Genomic DNA, 19,533 nt, shown 5'->3' with positions numbered 1-19,533 from the left:
ACCCTTGACAGGTCACTTAGGTGCTTTTAAAAGTTATACCCTAAGTTCCATTGACTTTCACTAGGCTGTAGGCTCCTAAATCACTTAGGTGATTTTAAAAAATATTCCCTTAATCTTTCGATGGTTCAGTCCCTCATCTGTAAAATGGGAATATTATTTCATGTGTCTTCTCTGTCTGTTTTGATTGTAAGCCCTTTGGGGCAGGAACTTTTTCTTACTCTGTCTGTATGGGAACCAGCACAAAACATTTCCATTGTGGCAGCTAGACACTTCTGCAATACAAATAGTTGCTGTTAATGTATTTATTTAAAATCCAGAGTGGGACACTCGCACTAGGATGCAAAATCAATCCCATTGGATTAGTGTGGTATGGCTTTTATCCTCCTCCCCAACCCTCATCCCCCTCAGATTTTATTTCATCGCTTACCTTGCAGCAGGGAGGAAAGAAGTTATTTCTGGGAAGTATTTCACTTCCCCAGCACACCCACACCCACTAGGTCTCCCTGAACCTTTGTTAAATAACAGCGTTATATTCGCCCATTTCCACATCACACTTGCACTTCTGAGCTCGAGTAACTTTGTGAATGTGTCTGGTCTGGCCATGTTCATTTCCATCCCCGCTTTCTTTGGCCATTTGGGGTCAGCGCCTCCTTAATCTGGACCTTTTTCCTTTATTCATTTTTCTAACGAATGACTTGTATTTTCATAACTACCATTGCCAGCTCTCACTTCCTTACTGCTCCTAGGCTCCCAGAAATTTAACCCTTATTTTAAACAAATCTTAACTTGCAGGAAAAAAAATGGCCCAGTTTTGCAAACCCTATCCTGAGGAATCCTATGGAAATTAGTCCTTTGGGGTTTAAAGCAGCAAACTTTTTTTTTTTTAAATGACTTCATAATTCCTTGTCTACTGGTTTTAATTCCCTTAGAGTTGATTCTTCAGAGGGAGTGCACAGAGTGAATTCCAATTACATTCTCACTGCTGAAGGGATCATTTTTTTTTCCTGTAGAATTATTTCTCTCCTGCTCATGCATAGCCTTATAGTTGGTTGAGATAACGAACCACATTATACTCAGACTCTTTATGGTTTTTATTTTATTAGATTTTTTTTTTTAGGGGTGTGTGGGGGGGCGAGTTCTTCTCTCTTCTACACAATAAATGACCTCAATCAACTTTAATTTTCATATTCTGAAAGCAGTGATTTTCTGTACTGGAATCACCCTCTCAAAGCTATTGCAAATCACAGGACCCAAATATTCAAAAATTCTCAGCCTGCTACATAATCTGACTGTTGTTGTTTTCTGGATGACAAACTGCAAAAGGAAATGCTCTGCTATCTTCAAGACCACGCTCCTTCCATACTGATACCACAGAACAGAAACAATTCTTTCCCACAGAATCGACTAGCTAATTAATTTAATTTTAATCCATGTTGTGAGCAAAAGGAAGCCGATAAACTAATAACGCCTTGTTTCCAAACAGTTTTCAGACTGGTCTAACTATTTATACACACAGCTGGGGCTGTGATTTTTCTACCAAAATAACTAAATTGGTACAACCTATGTGTGGACATAGTTATTCTGCCGTAAAGGCCCCTTTATGCTGATAAAATCCCCACTCCCAGTATGGATGTAGTTAAAGTGTCTATGCACAAAAATTGTACAAGGCCTAAGAAAAATGCCCTGGTCTCCTTTTGGAGCATTTTCCATTTTTGCTTTAATCCTGTTGTCCGACCTTGTATACTAAGCAGTTTGAGGTCAGATCTGTCAGTGTTTGGATGGTTGACCTCCAGGAGAGATGCTGGTGGAACAATATGGTGTACTTATTCTTCTCTCTTGATTCACTATTAATCCAATGTCCCCATATAGTGTTGGGGACGCCGTGGGTGCCCTCCTTCGGGACTGACCACTGGTGGGCTTTATTATCCCCATTTTGCAGATGGAGAAAACTGATGTGGAGATAAGTGCTCCATGTTACACAGCAAATTTGTGGCAGAGCAGGGAATAGAACCCAAGAGTCCTGTGGTTAAGCCCTGTGCGTTAGCCTATGCTTGCCCCTCTCACCCCTTCATAAAGGTGTTTAAATAAATGCAAAGTATCTTTTTTATTTATTTGTATTGCAGCCTTAGACACACCAGCTGCACCCTAAACTGAGATGGAGGCCCAGTGGTGTAGATGCTGTACAAATATATAATAAAAAGCCTATAATGAAGCAGTGAGTTAACACATGAAATATGTAATCGTATACAAGACTTTAAATCCAAGGAGGAAGGATGGTCCAGTGATTAGGGCCTGGGTCTAGGGAAACCTGGGTTCAAATCCCTACATCACCTCAGACTTCCAATAGGACTTTGGGCAAGTGACGGTTGCTCTGTGCCTCAATTCCACATCCGTAAAACAGGGGGAGCAGCCCTGGCCTACCTCACAGGGTGTTGTGGAGATAAGTACGTTACAGATTGTGTGGTGCTGAGGCACCCTAGTAATGAGGGGCAGAGGCAGTATCTGAGATAGAAAAAGGAGCTGAAATTTCCTGTATTTTAAGACTGAATTGTGAACTATGCGAGCAAGGGCAAGAGAGACTGGAAAGTGTATAATAATTCAGCAGCTCTAAGAGGTGAGAGGAGCAGAGTCAAGGAGGAAGACGGCGAGAGAAGCCTAACTAAAGCTGCTGTGAAGAAGGATGTTTGATCTGACGCTGCTATTTTATTGCAAGACTCATGGCCCAATGCTGCTCCTGGACCTCTGCCACATTCATCAAAAGGATTTATTTTATTTGTGGTGTTGCCTGCCAAGAAATCAGACAGTCCAGCTGAGAGTTTCTTCCAGGGCTTTGCTCTTTCAGTTGTTTTATCATTCTGAGCAGAGCCAGAGAAGTCTGGTGGGTTTTTTTTTTTTTTTTTTTTTGCCTTCTTGGCTTAGCTTTAAACTGCCTGTCAAGCCTACAGCTCTGCAGAAAGAGGGCTTAGAGAGCAGCCCGCTCTGATCTCAAGGATCCCATTTTGATTTCCTAGTAGCCTTTCCCTAAAGCTATGGACTGTCAGTCCTTCACCCCCAGCTGAAGAACCCCGCTGCATTTGTTTAACCAAAGACCTGTCTGAACCAGCTAGGGAACCGCAAGACTTAAACCATGCTGGAATATTTTAGTCAGCCCTATAATCTGCCCTTCAATATCGTGCTCGTCGCAGGATGTGGTGGGAGAGCGGGTCAGGCCTTCAGCTGATGCAAATAGAGGTGGCTCCATTGATGTCTACCCCAACTGAGGATCTGGCTAATTGTTTCTCATTTTTGAGATGAGAGCCCCCCAGAAGGAAGGCGGGATTTGTGTAAGGTTTCTCAACACCCTTTGGGGGAATGGGTTTAGGGCTTGAGCCAAAGCCCCTTGAAGTCAGAGGGGGAAATGGGTTTTGGTTCAGTCACTTGGTTGGGCGTTTTTTGACTAACTTTAGTTACCAGTAGGGCTCTACCCCTGTATCCTATACACACAGATCTCTCCTTTCATGCTGAGACCCATCCTCTGGGTAGTCCATAGCATGGCTTCATACTGTAAGCGGCTAGCCTGCGTTTCGCTCCGGCGCGGGAAGGGAGAGCGTGAGCGTTGGAGTATGAAACAGAGTGGCTGAGAGGGATAGTCTTGCGATGTGAAAGGGAAGGAATGAAGCAAAGGCCGACAGAGACCTGGGAGGCCTCAGCTGAGAGAAGAACTAGCAGACAGAGAGAGCAGGGAGGCAGCAAAAGAGAAGAGCAATCTGGGTTCAGCAATGCTGCTTTGACGCTTTTCATTGTCAGAGCTTCAAAACCACTTACCAGCCAATCCCCAACACAGCCGTGGGGGGAAGGTGGACCGTGTTCTCCCCATCTCACAGAGAGGGAGAACTGAGGCAGGGCCCAAGTGATGGTGTAGTGTGGGACTGGGAGGTGACCTCTGAGGGGAATGCTATACCTGCTCAAGGATATTGGACTGCTGCTGGCTAGAGGCCAAAGCCGGTTGAAATCATTGGGAGTCTTTCCATTGACCTCAGTGGGCTTTGGATGAGACCCTAGTAGTTGCAGCTAACAGAAGATAAACCCCCTACTCAGTTAGCTAGGAGCAGTAGGGTCAAGTGCTCATGGCTCATGCTTGGAAACCCACTGGGCAGTTGAATTCTATTCCTGAGTATGGGTCTGGCGCCCCGGATGGCCACACTATGTGGCATAATAACAATGAAGTACTGAGTGGCCATGGATTCCCTATAAGTTGCCAATGCCACAGATGGAGTCAGTGTCAATGATGAGAATAGAACAGGGGAGTTTCTGGCTAATAGTCCTCTGCTCAGTCTGTTAAATGGGCATTTCTGTAGTGAGGAGTGATCCAGAGGACCCTTGGGCACGCTCTGTAATGGGGTGGGGGGTGGGAGGCAGAGACCTCTGCCTGCTTCACATTCCCTGCAAAACACATCAACTCACAGAACAGCTTTGCAGAACTGCTGCTGTTTCTCATAGGGAAAGAGGGCATCACTGAACCTTGTGGGAAAAGTGAACAGGATCCATGCTTTTAATGAAAGCAAGCAAGCCCTGAAGCCAAGCCACTTAGCTGAACTCCATCCTCTCAGCCACCAGCAGCACCAGAAACCGGCAGAGCCGGCACCCATTCGTGGCTGCAGAGGGGAGGAGGATGAGCTACTTTCACAGAGCTGCCTCCATAGGTTTTTAAGCATAGCAATGACCAGTCATTCATCTAGTCTGCCCTGCCTTTTATTTGCATTGATGGGTCTTGTCTGTGCATAGCACAGGGGGGAATCGTGGAGGGGGAGACTCTAAAACAGTGACTAAAGGGACCAGTGAGACAGCAGAGGGATGGAGTAGATCATGGAGTCCTAACGTGGAGTCTGGGAGCACTCTCCCTTTCTCATTGGCCATGAGCGGGTAAGGGAAAGAGCGGGCAGAAATGTTAGCTAGTCCTGGACTAAATGGGTGGGTATTACTCTCTTCTGCATGCGCGCCAGCAGGGTCTTGCGAGATTTTAGTGTTGTGCTGATTTGTAAGTTAACTCGCCCCCTTGCCCCAGCCAGGGTAAAACACCTTTACAAGAGACGGCAAGTGATCATGAAACAGAAATGCCCAAATGCCTGGGGAAGAGACGAGATCCATCATGGGCACTTGTGGCCATAAATGGATTCTGACTGTTGTTGCAAAACCCTGAGCCAGCAAAGAGCCCTTTGAACAGGGGATTTAGAGGCGTCATTTGGCCATTGCTGAGACACAGAGAGAATGTACATGGAGGAGTGCAGTGCACTAAGAATCTTCTGTAGCAAAACAAATGACCGTACTTAATCAAAATGTTAAATAACCTAGATTGCCTTTGGATATATTGTAATGAACTCTCCAGTAACACCCAGTGTCTTGGATCTGTGTCAAAATCCAGCGCTCGCTCGCGCGCTCTCTCAATCTGCCTGAATCTTCTCTCACATTTGAGTGAGCACAAACTGTCTGTCTTCCCCACCAGCTTTTGTTCCTAGATGTATGCATGTCCCCTTTGCCACCTCACTTCTAGCCCAGCTGACAGGGCCAGGACACTGATCACTTCAATTCCATCAGCACACTGAGCGTAGCTCCTATCCCAAGCATGCATTCCCCTTTCCACTCAGTGGCAGATCACTGGGACTTTCAAAACGTCCCCTCACACAGGAATAAGGCAGTGTTTTCATATAAAATAACCCCTGATGAATCTCCTCTACTGAGCTACTTTTCCTTCCCTAGTGGAAAACTAGCCTGTTCCTTTTCTCCATTTCATGTAACTCCACCCTCTCCAGGGGAGCTCAAGGCATACCATCAGAGGAGAGTCAGGTCCTACCTGTTTGGTGTCATACCAAGCAGACCCAATGTTTGTCTTAAAATCCCTAGGAAGTGGCTTGAGCTCCTTGCTGTTGGGTATGTGTGCTGCCTCTGGCTGTGCTCGTGCCAAGCTGCGATAATACCGCATTTCACAATTCCTGCCAGGAGCAATTTTTCCTTCTCCACAGCAGATACCTTATCTCCTTTTCCATGTTGCTTCTCTCCAGCAGTTTGTCTGATAACTAAGAATACTGAAAGTGATACACAAGCTGGGCTAATATTAAAAAATAGAAACTGGCAGAAGATTCGAATGCCCGTTAGGAACACGGCAGGGGCGGCGATGCTTTTGGAACACAGTGTTTATCTTTTGAGGGTTATATGGCACTATGCCCTTGATTAACTCTCTCTGTACTCTGCTTTAACAGCCATATTTCCTGAGTGCTCATCGAAAAAATCTCATGGCACTTCTTTCACCAGCAAGAGAGCTGGTGCCAGTGCATGGGTCAGGTTCCATCTTGGGTAATTAGTCTGCGTAAGTGATATTCCTTCTGTCACTTTAATGAGCTATGAACTACTTGGGTGTCTTGTGTTTAGGCTGCTCTGCACTGCTAAGACAGCTGCAGCGTTCCTCACTAGAGGCGACTGCATTTCAGTGATGAATTATGTTATTTAACCCTAAGGGCTACTGGGAGTCTCCCATGGCTGCTGCTGGTCACAATTTTATCTTGGGCGTGGGGGGAAAGAAATCACAGCCTCTAGCTGATGTAGCTATGCCAGCAGGGTGGGGGGGATGGAGAGGAATGCCCCTATGCTGCCAGCAGTGTTCGTTGGCATAGCTAACAACATCTGGGGTTGGGGTGGAGATATACTGGCCTAACTCCTTCTGTTGGCTTACACTGCATTGCCACTAGGGGGCGCCGCAGCTACAGCTATATTGGTGCAGCCTTGGTAGTGTGGACAGGCTGTAAGTTAGGCACTTCTGAAAATTTTACCCTGAGCCGTAGCCTACCATTGTGAAAGAGCTGGTTGCACCCGCATTTCACAGAGGGTGAAACTGAGGCACAGAGCAGTGACTTGCTCAAGGTAGAACCCGTCTCTCCTAACCCCCAGCCTTACAGCTTAGAAACAAGCCCTGCCTCCAGGGCTGGCTCCAGCATTTTTGCCGCCCCGATCGGTGGCACTTCAGCGGCAGCTCTACCGCCACTGCTTCATTCTATTCTTCAACAGCAATTCGGCAGCAGGTCCTTCCCTCCGAGAGAGATCGATGGACCCGCCGCCAAAGGCCCGGACGTGCCTCCCCTTTCCATTGGCCACCCCAAGCACCTGCTTGCTGTGCTGGTGCCTGGAGCTGGCCCTGCCTGCCTCACTGTATTTCCTTGCACAGGTTTTCTTCTGCTGTGTTTTCCCTTGCAAATATGTTGGGGTTCAGTCGGAGAGAAAGGAGGACTGACTCAGCGCTATGTGTGATACGTCCTGGAAGCTTCATTATATGCTGTACAAAGAGGCTATTGTCCCCTTGAAGGCAGCAGTGTAATACCATGCAAGCAATCTGAATTGTAAAAGGCTGCGTGGACAGATAACCCAGCGCCTGTTCACCGTGATACAGAAAGTAAGAAAGTTTACCTGGGTGGCAGGCTTACTTTGTAGGTGTTTGTTCCTAGGATTGTTATAATTAGTGTTTGATTGCTCAGAGCTCTGTGTTGGAATGTTTTACAAGCAGACCTGCTGAGCCCTGATACACCAGCTCCATTTCAATAGCGGCAACTACAGCACAGCCAAAGTAAATAGAACTTGTTGACCGCAAAAGACTAGGATTTTGTTTCTTTCTTTTTTAAAAGAAAACCACACCCAACTCTCCGGGATGTAAGTCGGTTGGAACGCTGCCCTCTATGCCGTTAGAGTGAAATGGGCGAGCTCAGACTAAAGGGCCCCTGAAGCCCGTGCCAAATCCTGGTGTTACGCTGGTGCACCTCTGGCTATACCTCAGTGTAAGTGAGGTGCAAACAGACATACTGCCGTGGCTGCGAATACAGCTATTTTGTTTGCTGGCACCTAGCATGCATTTATTGTCCACATAGTGCTGTGCGTCGGCAGAGTGCTAGAGCCAAGTATCACTACCCCGGAGAGTTTCTGTCGTCAGCTGAGCTTGCTGGATCTTGGCTGGGGGGGAGCCAAAGGCCAGTTCAGTTGTGATCAGGCCTGTGAACACAGGGCTATACAGTAGCCTCGCTCTCCATCAAATCCTCTGCCAGTAACAAGGGGCGACGTGCACAAAGATCAAGGAGGGACTATGGCCCTTATGTGGAAACCAGCGTTCTTGTAAGTAAGATTGCTCTGGTGTGCACGGTACGTCAAGGGGCAATGCTGTTTGTGTGTGCCCAACGATCCCGTTGGCACAGCATTGTAGTAATGGGCGGGGTTGGGGGTGGTGCAGCCCAGCTCGAGGAAACCTGCTCGAGCTAGTGGTCCCTGAGGCTGTACCTGTCCGAGACCATAGAGACACACGCAGGCTGGCTAGCCCGTCCCCCTGCTTGCACCGCCACAGCTAGTTTCAGTGTGTTTAGCCAGCACGAGTGTCTCTCCTTGAGCTGGGAATCCCAGCCCCACGTGCATGTGTACCTACAGTATATTGCACATGTAAATGCCCTGAAAACGTGGCTCGTATGCTGTTAGCGTTATGGTTCAGAGTTAACGCAGTAGGGTGAATGGGCAGTTCACATTTCCTGGGCTGCCTCCAAATTCTGGGCTGATGTTGCACCAGTTTATACTCTGTCATTGTTTAGTTGCATAAAGGCTGCATACGCATATTATTTATCCTTTTAGAATGAAAGCGTCTAGGCCGTAGAATCAAAACAGGCAAGTGACTGCACAAACCACAGCGAAAAACTGCACTGGTAGGTTCCCGGGAGACACAAGGGGCTTGGGGCCATGAGCACTTCTGAAATCATGCCAGGGAAGTCTTGCACTGGCACTGGCACTGCTTTCTCTGCCTGTAACGTTAATACTAAAAATCTTGCTGCCTGGGGAAGCCCTGTCTTCAGGGGACTGACGGAAACCCCTCCCTCGCTCTGCCACTGTCACAAGGAAGGTTCTCGCCAGTGTTGGGGCCAGTGGGTTGGGTCGGTATTCGCTAACGCTTGATGAACCTTCCCCTGTTGGCAGCAGCAGCATGGTGGTCTTGTGAAGCAAGCACAACTCTGGGCCAGATGCAGCAGTGACATAAGTAAGTGCAACTCCCGTGAGGATGAATGTGCTTCTCTGTATCTCAGAGACGTATTCTCATGTCACGTTCAAACGAGATGTGGTGCTTTGCCAATGGGCAGGCAGTGCGAAGAATCCAGTTGTGCTCTTACGCAGGTGTCAATAGATTTACAACACTATAAACCCCATGTGAGAGAGCAGAATCAGCCCAGAAGTATTATTGTTAAGTGAGGTATGTGCCTATCGTTTGTTTAGTGGAGAAATACTGTAGTATCTGTGATATGCATTCATAAAGCACCTACCCATGTATCTTGAAAGGGGAAAGATTTCCAGTGAGGCAGATATTCTGGGCTTTGCTGCTGTGAACTGTGGTCCCAGTATTGTGAAGCCTGTAATAAATGGAAACTCAAGACAAGGTCTCTATTAAACACTGTCATTTTATTTTGATTATGGATAGATCCTTTATTGCAAACAGAAAGTTTATTCACTGCAAAGTTTTTATGCCTGGTGAAAAGAATGAGCAGTTAGAAAAACAATGTTAGATACATGCAAATCATAATGAATTTTGCCAGCTGTATTTAAATGAGTAGCAGAATCTCTTACAAGGTATTTTCTTGCATGTGGAGGGGAAGCAGACTGGGAGTGTAGCAGTGTTATGGGGCTAGTGCCAAAGGGAAGTTTGAAAACTCTCTGAATGTATCTGTACCTGTAGATGAAGCCAAAAGAGTTGTCACTCACACCTGAGCCCAGGAGATGATGCTGTAAAGCTATTCAAAGAACAGGACACAAACAGAAAGCCAAATGGCTACATTTCATGCCGGGAAATCAGGTTTGGTCCTTTAAATGTACTGAAATGCTCTAGAAAGATGGGTCTCCCTGCAAATTCCAGCTCCAACCCCCCCCCCCCCCCCCTGAACTTTGGGGAAGTCAGGATCCAGGTGCAAAGCCAGCAGTGCAGGTCCCATCTCCATTTGCTATCAGAAATTCAAAACTGTTTCTCTTCTAAAAATATCAGAAACAAAGCACTTCTGGTCGTTGGGGGTAGGGACAGTCAAGTAACCTAAAAGACTGGTACAGGCCTTACGGGTCTTCAGTTGGCTTGTGCCTGCCCAACCCAGAATGGCAGTGTATTAAAAAATTTCCCCAGGAAAATGTTTGTTCATTTTTCTTCTATAAACATTCCATATTGTAATAAATATGTTAGGAACAGTTCTGTCCCTTTTACATGTACTAGAGATGGGCCTGAACCAAACCCTCGAATTCAAACTTTGCAGATGGTCCCAACTTCTGCTCTCAGTTACAGGGAGGTAAACTCCAAGTAACTTCACTGAAAGCAATGGAGTTATTTACAGTAGGGGGAGTGGTAGCCAAACTCTAGCACCAAATGTGCTCTCAGTACTGGACATCTTGCCGCTCCAACTCCTGTGAGGCCAGAGAGTGAGACAGCCTTTCTAGATTCCATAGGGTGATGGTAAGGAGCAAGAATTTGCAGTGGACATTCAGCCCTGTACATATGCCCAGCCCAACAACTATACTCCAATTAAAACAGGTCTTACGGGGCACAGTCTCCTTGTGCTGACCCCTCTGCACAGGAGGTGAATTTCATCCTTACTGGCTGGTGCAGGGAAATATTCCCCGGTTGTTTTTGTCATTGACCAAGGATGCTACTCTTCAATGTGGTTTGAATTCAGAGTGGGGATAGGTTTAATTTGGTCTCCGCAAGAGTCCTCCTTAGGGTGGCAGCCATTTACCCATCGTTTACAAGAGAGAAAACTTTAAAACCAAGATTTTGCTAGATTCAGTAAGAATGATCTTGTCTCAAAACAGAGAGCTTTCCTGCAAATTCTGTTGGCTGTTTTCTTCTCCTTTTGTGCTATTTAAGGAACTGGCATTACAATACCTTGGCGATATAGATTTTATTTTTATTTTTTTTGAGAGAGAGAGAGAGATAAAAAGCACAGCTCATTGCTAATGTTTAAAAATACGTGGCCAGCTTTATAAAAGATAAGTATACAACTTGATCACATTTTTATGTTCTCTACGAAATGAAATCGGTTGACATTCATATGATGAGAGGAAACTGAGGCAACAGTCTAAAGTCTCAAAGCATTGATTGTGTAGACATCTGAACATGTAAATCAACACTTAATAAGAACCTTCATAGGTGAGGTATCAGTTTTAAAGTGTCTCTTTTCAAAGTATCCAGCCACGTGACACACAGCTGAACATCATGTCTGAGCTGCCTCACAAGCAGGTTCCTGCTCAGAGTCGCATTTATTTGTCAGCGTCCCAACCTCAATTGTTCTCTCTGTCATCAGCCGTCTGGTGCCTGCATTGTTGATCTTGTCAGGTTGGTTTTCATCTTCGTCGGCTGAGCACAGATCCTCTTGACTCTCCGCCAGGCCCTCTTGGCTTTCCAAGTCACTCATCTGGCCCTCCCCGAACTCCAGAATGGTTGGCAAGTTGCCTTGCTTGGGACATCGTTTCTTGAGGCTGACCAAAAAGGGCTGCGGCAAAGAAAATATATCCACGTTGTTGCCCAGGTCAATCCACGTCACGCTGGAGAACTTCTTGGGGTCCTTCAGTGTTTCTGTCAGGTCCCGAAGGATTGCTTTGGTGAGTCTGTTGCCATTCAGGGAGAGCGTGGTGAGGTGAGGCAGGGCACTGAGGATGGGCAGAAGTTGAAGGAACATCTCATCAGTCAGCTCCGTGAAGCACAGCTCCACATTGTCAATGTGCTCTGAGCTGTGCTGGAGGTATGAGATGATGCGGTCCAAATCCTTCAGTGTCAGAGGGATGCCAGAGAGATCTACTGTGTTGTTCTGAGGCGTCCCCACCAGGATAGCTTTCAAGCTGCAGAGAAACAGAACGACAGACAAACGGTTAACATGGGCACTCATCATTTTGCTAATAAGCATCACTTCTTGTGTGCTGGCAGCTTTGTGAGAGACAGTGCAATGACTCATTCAAACAGGATACATAACTGCTGGCAACCCCTCTCTGTCAGGCCTGGATTTTTGAATCCGATTTTGTGTGCAGGCTTAAAGATGGATGGCAGCCAAAACCAATGTATTCGAAGATTGTTGCTGCCTCCTGTTTCAATTACAAGCCTAAGGAAGCTTTCTTCTGGGAGTCCCTTGCAAGGTCCTGGAGGTGAACATTCAACTGCTTTTAAAATGACAAAAATGGAAAGACTACGAAGGATTTCAGCAGAAAAACAGGAATTCTCGCTTAAGTGCCAAGCGTGAAAATTGTCACTCATCTGTACATTGCAGAGCACTTTGTCAAAGGGAATAAGCTTTGCTCTGTTTTACAGGTGGGGAAACTGAGGCACAGAGCAAAGGCATGGTAGAGGCAGATCTAAAAGCTAGATGTCCTGACTCCCATTTAGTACTTCCAGTGGTTTATGAACAATAACTACTATTAATCTTTTGACTATGGTGACGAAGGCTATAGAAAAACCTTAAGTAGATAAATTAGTCTCATGATGCTCCTGTGGATGCTGATAAGCATCTCTGCCAGATTGGAGTTATAAAGATCAGCATTGCTTTTAAAGTGCTGCAAGGATCTAGCTGTATCAGTGGCTGAGGCCTTAACACTAATGAATTAGGAGGCTGAGGGAGTTCTATCAGTGTTAATCACTTGAGAAATATTAGCTAAGCTGGCACATCTGCCACAGTGATAGTGCCAAATCAACCCACTGTGCATATGGCTCTGACTCTCATCACACTCTGAGCTAAAGAACAGTTTTTTCGAATTTACCATTGACATTGCTGGTGTTGCCAGCTTCACGTTTTGCCCTTAATTACCTAAGGCCTCTGTTCATGACTTGCTGTGTAAATTGAAATGTAAACCCTTACCCTGGCATTTTTAGACTCTGAACAATGACTCAAGGGGTCTACACTGTGCAAAAAAAGTGTTCTAAACTTGCAATATCTAACGTGTGTGGGAAAAATAGCAGTGAATATACAGCAGCTCTGTTGAGCTCCACTTGAGAGAGAGCCTTCAGGAGAAGCTGGGATTGAACCTAAGCTTCCGTGTCCTTACTGTTGTTTGAACCCGAGTTAACTAGCATATCTTTTATTGGCAGGTTAGCCGTTCCCTGAACACTGAAAGGCAGTTTGGAACTCCCTTTGGTAGAAGAACTAGTAACTGCATCCACTATAGTTCCATTTACTCTCTCAAAACCATGGGTTTAATCGAGCCCATCTCAGTTACCTTTACTTTCCTTGGCCCGGGATGTGATACTGAGGGCTGCAGGAGTTAGGGCCTTTCTATTCAACGAGACATTGGGGTAACTTGGTCTGCTGGTGATAAAGAATATAATGCTTTAATTCACTGGCAGCACAAGTCCGCGTGCCCCCTTGCAATATGATGCATGTGCAAGGAAACACTACACTAGAGTTTCTTGGGTGGTGTGGAAGAACCTATTAAACTCTTCCTCCTTTAAGAAAAAATGTACTTCCTCCATAATATTTTATATAGTCTGTTCCTTACCTAAGTCTCTCAATGGGGACTGTGGCGTTTAGAAAGCTACTTGACCAATCAGTTGGTTGAAACCCCAATATCTCACTGAGCAGAAGGCTGCAAACTCCTACAGCCCTTGCTAAACTCCACTAAAACATTTCATTGTGACATAGGTGAATAGTTCCTTTTGGGCAGCAATGCCTTTGGGGGTGCACTTCCAAAGTTAACAGGAAGAATTCTAGATATTCTTGATGCTATTTGTGCCTTTATGCCGTTGACTTCCTGAAAGTTCAGTCTTCCACAGGAACTCGGCCATTTCAACTCTACACTGAAAGTGAAAGGGAACATTTAGTACTCGGTGATGCCTGTTGAATACAGAGACCAGCAAGGACGAGGTAGAATACAGAGTATTTCATCCCTCTTGCAAGGAGCATCGCTGTCTTGAGTTCCCCTACCCTACCCTAGAACCAGGCAATCATCCGGGTGCATTGCTGGCCTTCTGGCCAAGTGAAATGGAACAATTGCCAGGCTCAAGTATTTGCCTAACTAGCATGCTTCCCTTGAAACCAATGAAGGCAACGGTGTGGTCAGTACCTCAGTGTGTGTGTTCTGAAGTGCGTGCGTACCATAAACACAATCTCCTGTCCACTAAAGGGCTGCCTGCTATAAACCAGCTGGTTTCATCTGTTCTCTCCTTGTCTGCACCATTCCTTACTTTAAGGAGGAGCCAGAGCTGAGCAGTTGGGGACACCTCCGGAGACTGCTGAAAACCATGTGTTGCTTCACGCAGCGATCTGATTAGCTGCCCCCTCGACTCGACCTGACCTTTTCTCCTGGCTCCTAGCTGCGTGCGCCATTGCAAGCAGCTTCATTAGGCCTAAGCCCAGACACGTAGCACTAATGAAGGTTCCTAAATGAGATCTGAAGGGGGCAACACAGTAACATTTCAGTCCTCCTTTGCTGGTCTGTTTCTTACTCTGGATGCCCAGCCTCCCTGGACCACAAGGAGAGCAAGAGTGGAAGCTGGAACGGAGAGCCATGGACCACCTACAGGCAATCACGATGTCTGGCTTTCCACAGCCTGTTATTTGCTGGGACTATTTACCACCCATTATGGACATAGCACAACTCCAGCATAAAGCAGGCTTTGCACCCCAGAGAGAGAGTGCTGAAAACTTTCACAAGCAGTCCCACTGAAGGTAATAGCGATTCATCCAGCGAGAATAAGGAGTTAGCTCTCTGGTCATTGGTGTATTTGGAATAGGGGTTGAATATTTCACTGCTTTGTGAATGACAAGGGCTTTTGGGAATAGGGGCTGGGAGCCCAAGGAATCCAAGCTGGAGAAAGGAAAGAGATGCTCTAAGAGCTTTTATTGCCATAAGCTGGCATGGTTGCTTTGCTCAAGGAGATGCAAAGCCCCACGTGAGCAGATATTCCTGAGCAAGTGGCAGCCCAAAAAATGTTATACCCCATTCTCTCCGATCTTGATTATGCCACTTAGATCAGTGAGTCTCAAACTTTTTTTCCTGGTGACCCCTTTCACATAGCAAGCCTCTGAGTGGGACCCCCCCCCCCAATAAATTAAACACACTTTTTAATATAATATTAACACCATTATAAATGCTGGAGGCAAAGCAGGGTTTGGGGTGGAGGTTGACAGCTTGCGACCCCCCCATGTAATAATCTCATGATCCCCTCAGGTGTCCTGACCCCCAGTTTGAGAACCCCTGACTTAGATGGTTCAGTTTCTGCTGCGGACTCCCTCTGCCACCTTTATTCTGTCCCCCAGTGGTTGTATCACCAACAGGAACCATGGGAGGGATGGGACTAAGGACTTTTTACCCCCCTCACAAAAGACCGCTGTTGCTTGAGTTAAAGAAGAATCTTTTGTTAGTTTCAGCTGCGTTATGGCTCAGCCGCTGTAGCAGTGGTTCTCAACCGTGCCCAATCAGCACGCAGGTGCGGCCCATGTGACAGCCTCAGGGCCATACAGGTAATATATGCATTGTGTGGATGTGGTCCCCAATGGTAAATAAATTAAGACCCCCCCTGCTCTGTAGGGTGCAGCATGGAAGAATAAGATCACACACTTGAGCAGCCCTGACACACACGAGGCTGTATGTGATAATGTAACAGACAGGACTAGAGAATAGTGGTGTGTGAAACCGAGACATCATGCTGTTTGCAATTCATGCAGTCACTTAGTCATGTAAGTGACTGTTAGAATGGCCTGTGCATGCCCACGCACGCTGTCTGGGGAAGAATAGTGTCGTGCATGGAAAATGCAGCGTGGCGGCAGAATGGCCGTCTGCAACTTGTCGCTGTAAAAGGTCTGTTTGATGCTGCTTCTCCTCAGCAGAGTCTTTATCCTGAGAATGAGACACAAGGTACTGGACTGCTGATCTCTCTCTCACTCACACGCACGCACGCACACACACCTCTCTCTCTAATGGGAAAAGCCTGAAACCCTCTCACAGCGCAGACAGCAGCACAAACTTCTAAGTGTTTTTGCTTTAACTCTTGTCTCTGACACTAAGCAGTGGAATCTGTACAGAGGGAGAAGACTAATGATCATTAACTCGAACTCCAGACAATGGAAAGGTGACCAGTAGCATCTTCGCCATCTCCTTATGGAAAGCACTTGAGAATGTATCATTGCAAAGATTAGAATGAAACTATATTCTGATGAGAGAAATGCAGACAGGTATAGAGGATTTATCCCAACCATGCTGTACATGAGTAGTATCTTTAGAATAATACACTCCTTCTTCAGTATACAGAAGTTACCTGCGGTCTCATTTTTAGTGAATTTGATGCACATGAAAGGTATCAAATGGACAGCTTTTTTTTCCTGTGTGGGGCACTTTTTTTAAAAAAAAATTCTCTTATTTGTCCTTTTAACCACCCTCTGCTTGTCACCATTTCTAATGTAAATTTACGTACTGCTTTCAGAACAGCAAGACATCCCAGGTACTGGTTGTAGACACTACAGCTATCCGTTATCGCTACAACCCACCTGTGATGTGGGTTGAGACTCCAGAACCTACTGCTTTTAAAACGCAGCGCCTATCACTTGAGCCCGAGGCAAACGTTAGTTGGCCGCCTTCAGTACTAGGACTGCTCCTCTTTGGGCAGCAGCCATTGTGCTCACATACTTGAGTATGTTACCCTACTATAATGGTGTTTGTGTGTCTGCTGAGCTACTTCTTAAAGTGTGGCTTTTAATTGCTGTCATGGATGGTTGAACCCTGTGGTCAGACCAAGGCCAAGCTTCCCTTATGCTGCTTTGCCTGTCAGCCTCATCACTGGTGTGACGTGAATACCCCTAGGAGAGGGCAGTTCAGTCTCCATGTCCCATTGTAATTTTGGCTTCTCTGACTACCTGTTATGCTACTTTGTCAATTGGGACACCTGTTGAGGTGGGATCTTGACTGAAACTATCCAACTTGCTTCACATATGCCACCCGCACAGTCACCAGAGGGTCCCTACTGACCCAGTCAGGATTCAAACTAGAACGCTGGAGGTGAAAGGTTTGGGTCTCTTCACCTGCTCCAGTGATAGGCCCATTGGTAATGGGACCTGTCAATAGATGCATTTCTAGTCTCCTGCTCTAACTGCCCAGGTTTTAATACTGCTTCCTTCCCTGTCGTAGTATGTCAGGAAAACTTAGAGATCCTCTGAAGAAAGGTGTGGTGTATAGTAAATATAAAAGGTTATGCTCTCTTACAGAGACAGCCTGTGCTATATTTATTTTCAATAATTTAGGCTTACTGCTCTGGTCACATTGGCGACCTTGCGAGACAATCTGTCCCCTAGAGTTAGCACTTGCCATGATTGGCTCTGTGTTATGCCACACAGAAAGCAATTCTCACAAAGCTGATCTGTTATGTTTGAGCCTGAGGGTTTGTCTATGATTTGATTTATCACGGTGGGTGATCACACTCTGTTCCAAGAACACTTATTGAAATGGACGATCGGCTTGAACAAGTCAGGCCAGAAACTTAATGGGGGGGTGGGGGTTAGTAGAAGATGCATCTGATTCAGTAGGTTGTAATTTTGATTCAAGGTCTGAAGGCAGCTGATTCAATTGGCGATGTGGCTAAGTCAATGGTGGATCTATATTTGCTTTAGCTGTATGTATGTTTGGAACAAACTGTCCAGGCCACTCCACAACCTGCCTATTGTGGCATGAGACTTATGGGCTCTCCGTCATACATGGCGTGCCTCAGTGGTCCACAGAAATACTTCCATGTTGTGGATGCTGTCACATTTCAGAGCAATGACATCTCTATTTCCCCCTCAGTGGTCCATCCTCGGGTAGAGACCCACGTCTCTCCCTTCTGACTCGGGTATTTCCAGGCACAGTGCTCATCCTTCACTGTGTTAGTCTCAGCCCAGGCAGGCTCTCTCTTCAGGACCATTAACAGTAATTGCTACAGACATAAGGTACCACACACACAGCACTTCCTATGCAAACCTACTTTATTTTTATGGTAAATAGCACTACAGAGAAAACATATTAAAACACAATAAAAAGAACCTACGCTCATGCTACGCACTTACTGGAGTTAACCCCAACTCTGAGCTGGGCTCTGCCAGTTGGCAGTCTGTCACAGAGGCCCCAGCCAGTAATGAAGTTGTACTTCTCATGGCACTCTGATACCATGTGTCATGGAGGGTGGGGGAGTCAGGCCCTGCACCCCTCTTCCTGGGACTCAGTGACTCTCAGCCAGCCAGTAAAACAGAAGGTTTATTGAACAACAGGAGCACAGGATACAGCAGAGCTCGAGGCCAGGGCCAGGAACCTCTCAATCTGGCCCTTCTGGGGGTTCAGGGTGCTTGGATCCCAGCCTAGGATCACCTGAACTCTCACCACCCAGCCCCAAACCGAAACTGACCCAACCCTCTCCACTCGGCTCCCTGCCTTTGTCTAGCTCCCCGGGCAGAGGTGTTGACCTCCCCACCCCCTAGCTCAGGTTACAGGCTGAATACCTGTCCCTCACCTAAAATCCTCCCCGGCTCTGCCAACCTCCACACAGACAGCCCCTACTCCATCACACCATGCATCCTACATGTCTCCGTAGGAGTGCCCACAACATACCACTCGACACGCTGGGTAGTCAGAGGGGCGAGTCCTCGGGACGTGCACCCGCAATTCATTTTGCAGTGCAAAAAAGGGAAGCTGAGCCTCAGACGTTGTGAACAGATACCTCTGAAATCCTGTAATCGTCACAGCCGCTCGCTCCCTTACCTGCCTAACTAGTAACTACAATCTGGTGGCCTCGCCATCTTGTAGGTAAATAATCGCTGATGTTTAGTTACCACCGTACTACCCTGGCAGGTTGTGATTTTCAACGTGCCTATGAGAGTTTAGAGGCTGCTCCTTTGAAAATCCCCTTCACAAGGAATAAATGCCTTCAGGTCCCCGTGTCTAGCAGGCCACTACACTATCCCACACATCAGGTTGAAGAACCTGATTCTACTGTGGGGAGAGAGGGAGGGACAGGGACTCTCCAAAGGTGCCGAAAAATATCCTCACTTCTGGGGTGTGAGAGATTTATCCATTGTTAGTGATGACTTCACATCACCAGAGCCCTGAGCTGGGCCCGAACTACCAGTTTGGAAGAGAGGGATGCTGAATCCATGAGCCATCTTATGTAGCGCGCAGATCTGCAGCAGGCTAACCATGGGCTGGGAACGAACGAACGTGTACACACACACACAGGAAAAGCAATGAGTTCCCTAACAGGTCTCCCATTCCTTGGCAATGCTGGATTGTTCCCTGGAGGCTGTTTAAGGGGGCTTTGTTTTCATTGTTCCTTTAAAATGTTTGTTACAAGGAAGAAGTAAAAATTGATAGGGAGCGGGATTAAAGCCAACTTCCATTCAGGGGCTTGGCTAAATACTGGATGAGCTTAATATTTTCAGTTTCTATTTGTACTTAAAATACCTGACTAATACAACTTCAAACATCTCAGCTGAGATTTCAGTAATAACTCTGCAAAGGAAATTATGCAGTGGAAACAAGCTGCTAGCCTCTTATTACCTGGCT

The 19,533-nt window shown here is 46.5% G+C and overlaps 1 protein-coding gene and 1 long non-coding RNA gene across 3 annotated transcripts in view; one reads left to right on the top strand and one right to left on the bottom strand.

Annotated features, from left to right (window-relative positions):
* The window catches only part of LOC120387411, a 70,783-nt gene that overhangs the window by 29,558 nt on the left and 21,692 nt on the right, over positions 1-19,533 (top strand). The gene's annotated exons all lie outside the window — the stretch shown is intronic.
* The window catches only part of LRRC75A (leucine rich repeat containing 75A), a 261,639-nt gene continuing 251,535 nt past the window's right edge, over positions 9,430-19,533 (bottom strand). The window contains exons 4-5 of one of the 2 annotated variants that reach the window (XR_005590153.1): positions 9,650-11,865; positions 9,430-9,608 (exon numbers count right to left, since the gene is read on the bottom strand). Coding sequence is in view for 1 of the 2 variants with exons in the window: in XM_039508123.1 (XP_039364057.1) it covers positions 11,241-11,865 (625 nt within the window). In the remaining variant the exon portion in view is untranslated. Of the gene's footprint in view, positions 11,866-19,533 lie in introns of both variants that reach the window. The other variant, XM_039508123.1, reaches the window with a different exon arrangement.

Source organism: Mauremys reevesii, linkage group 20 (assembly GCF_016161935.1).
Source record: "Mauremys reevesii isolate NIE-2019 linkage group 20, ASM1616193v1, whole genome shotgun sequence".
NCBI lineage: Eukaryota > Metazoa > Chordata > Testudines > Geoemydidae > Mauremys > Mauremys reevesii.
This window is presented reverse-complemented; position numbering and strand designations above follow the sequence as displayed.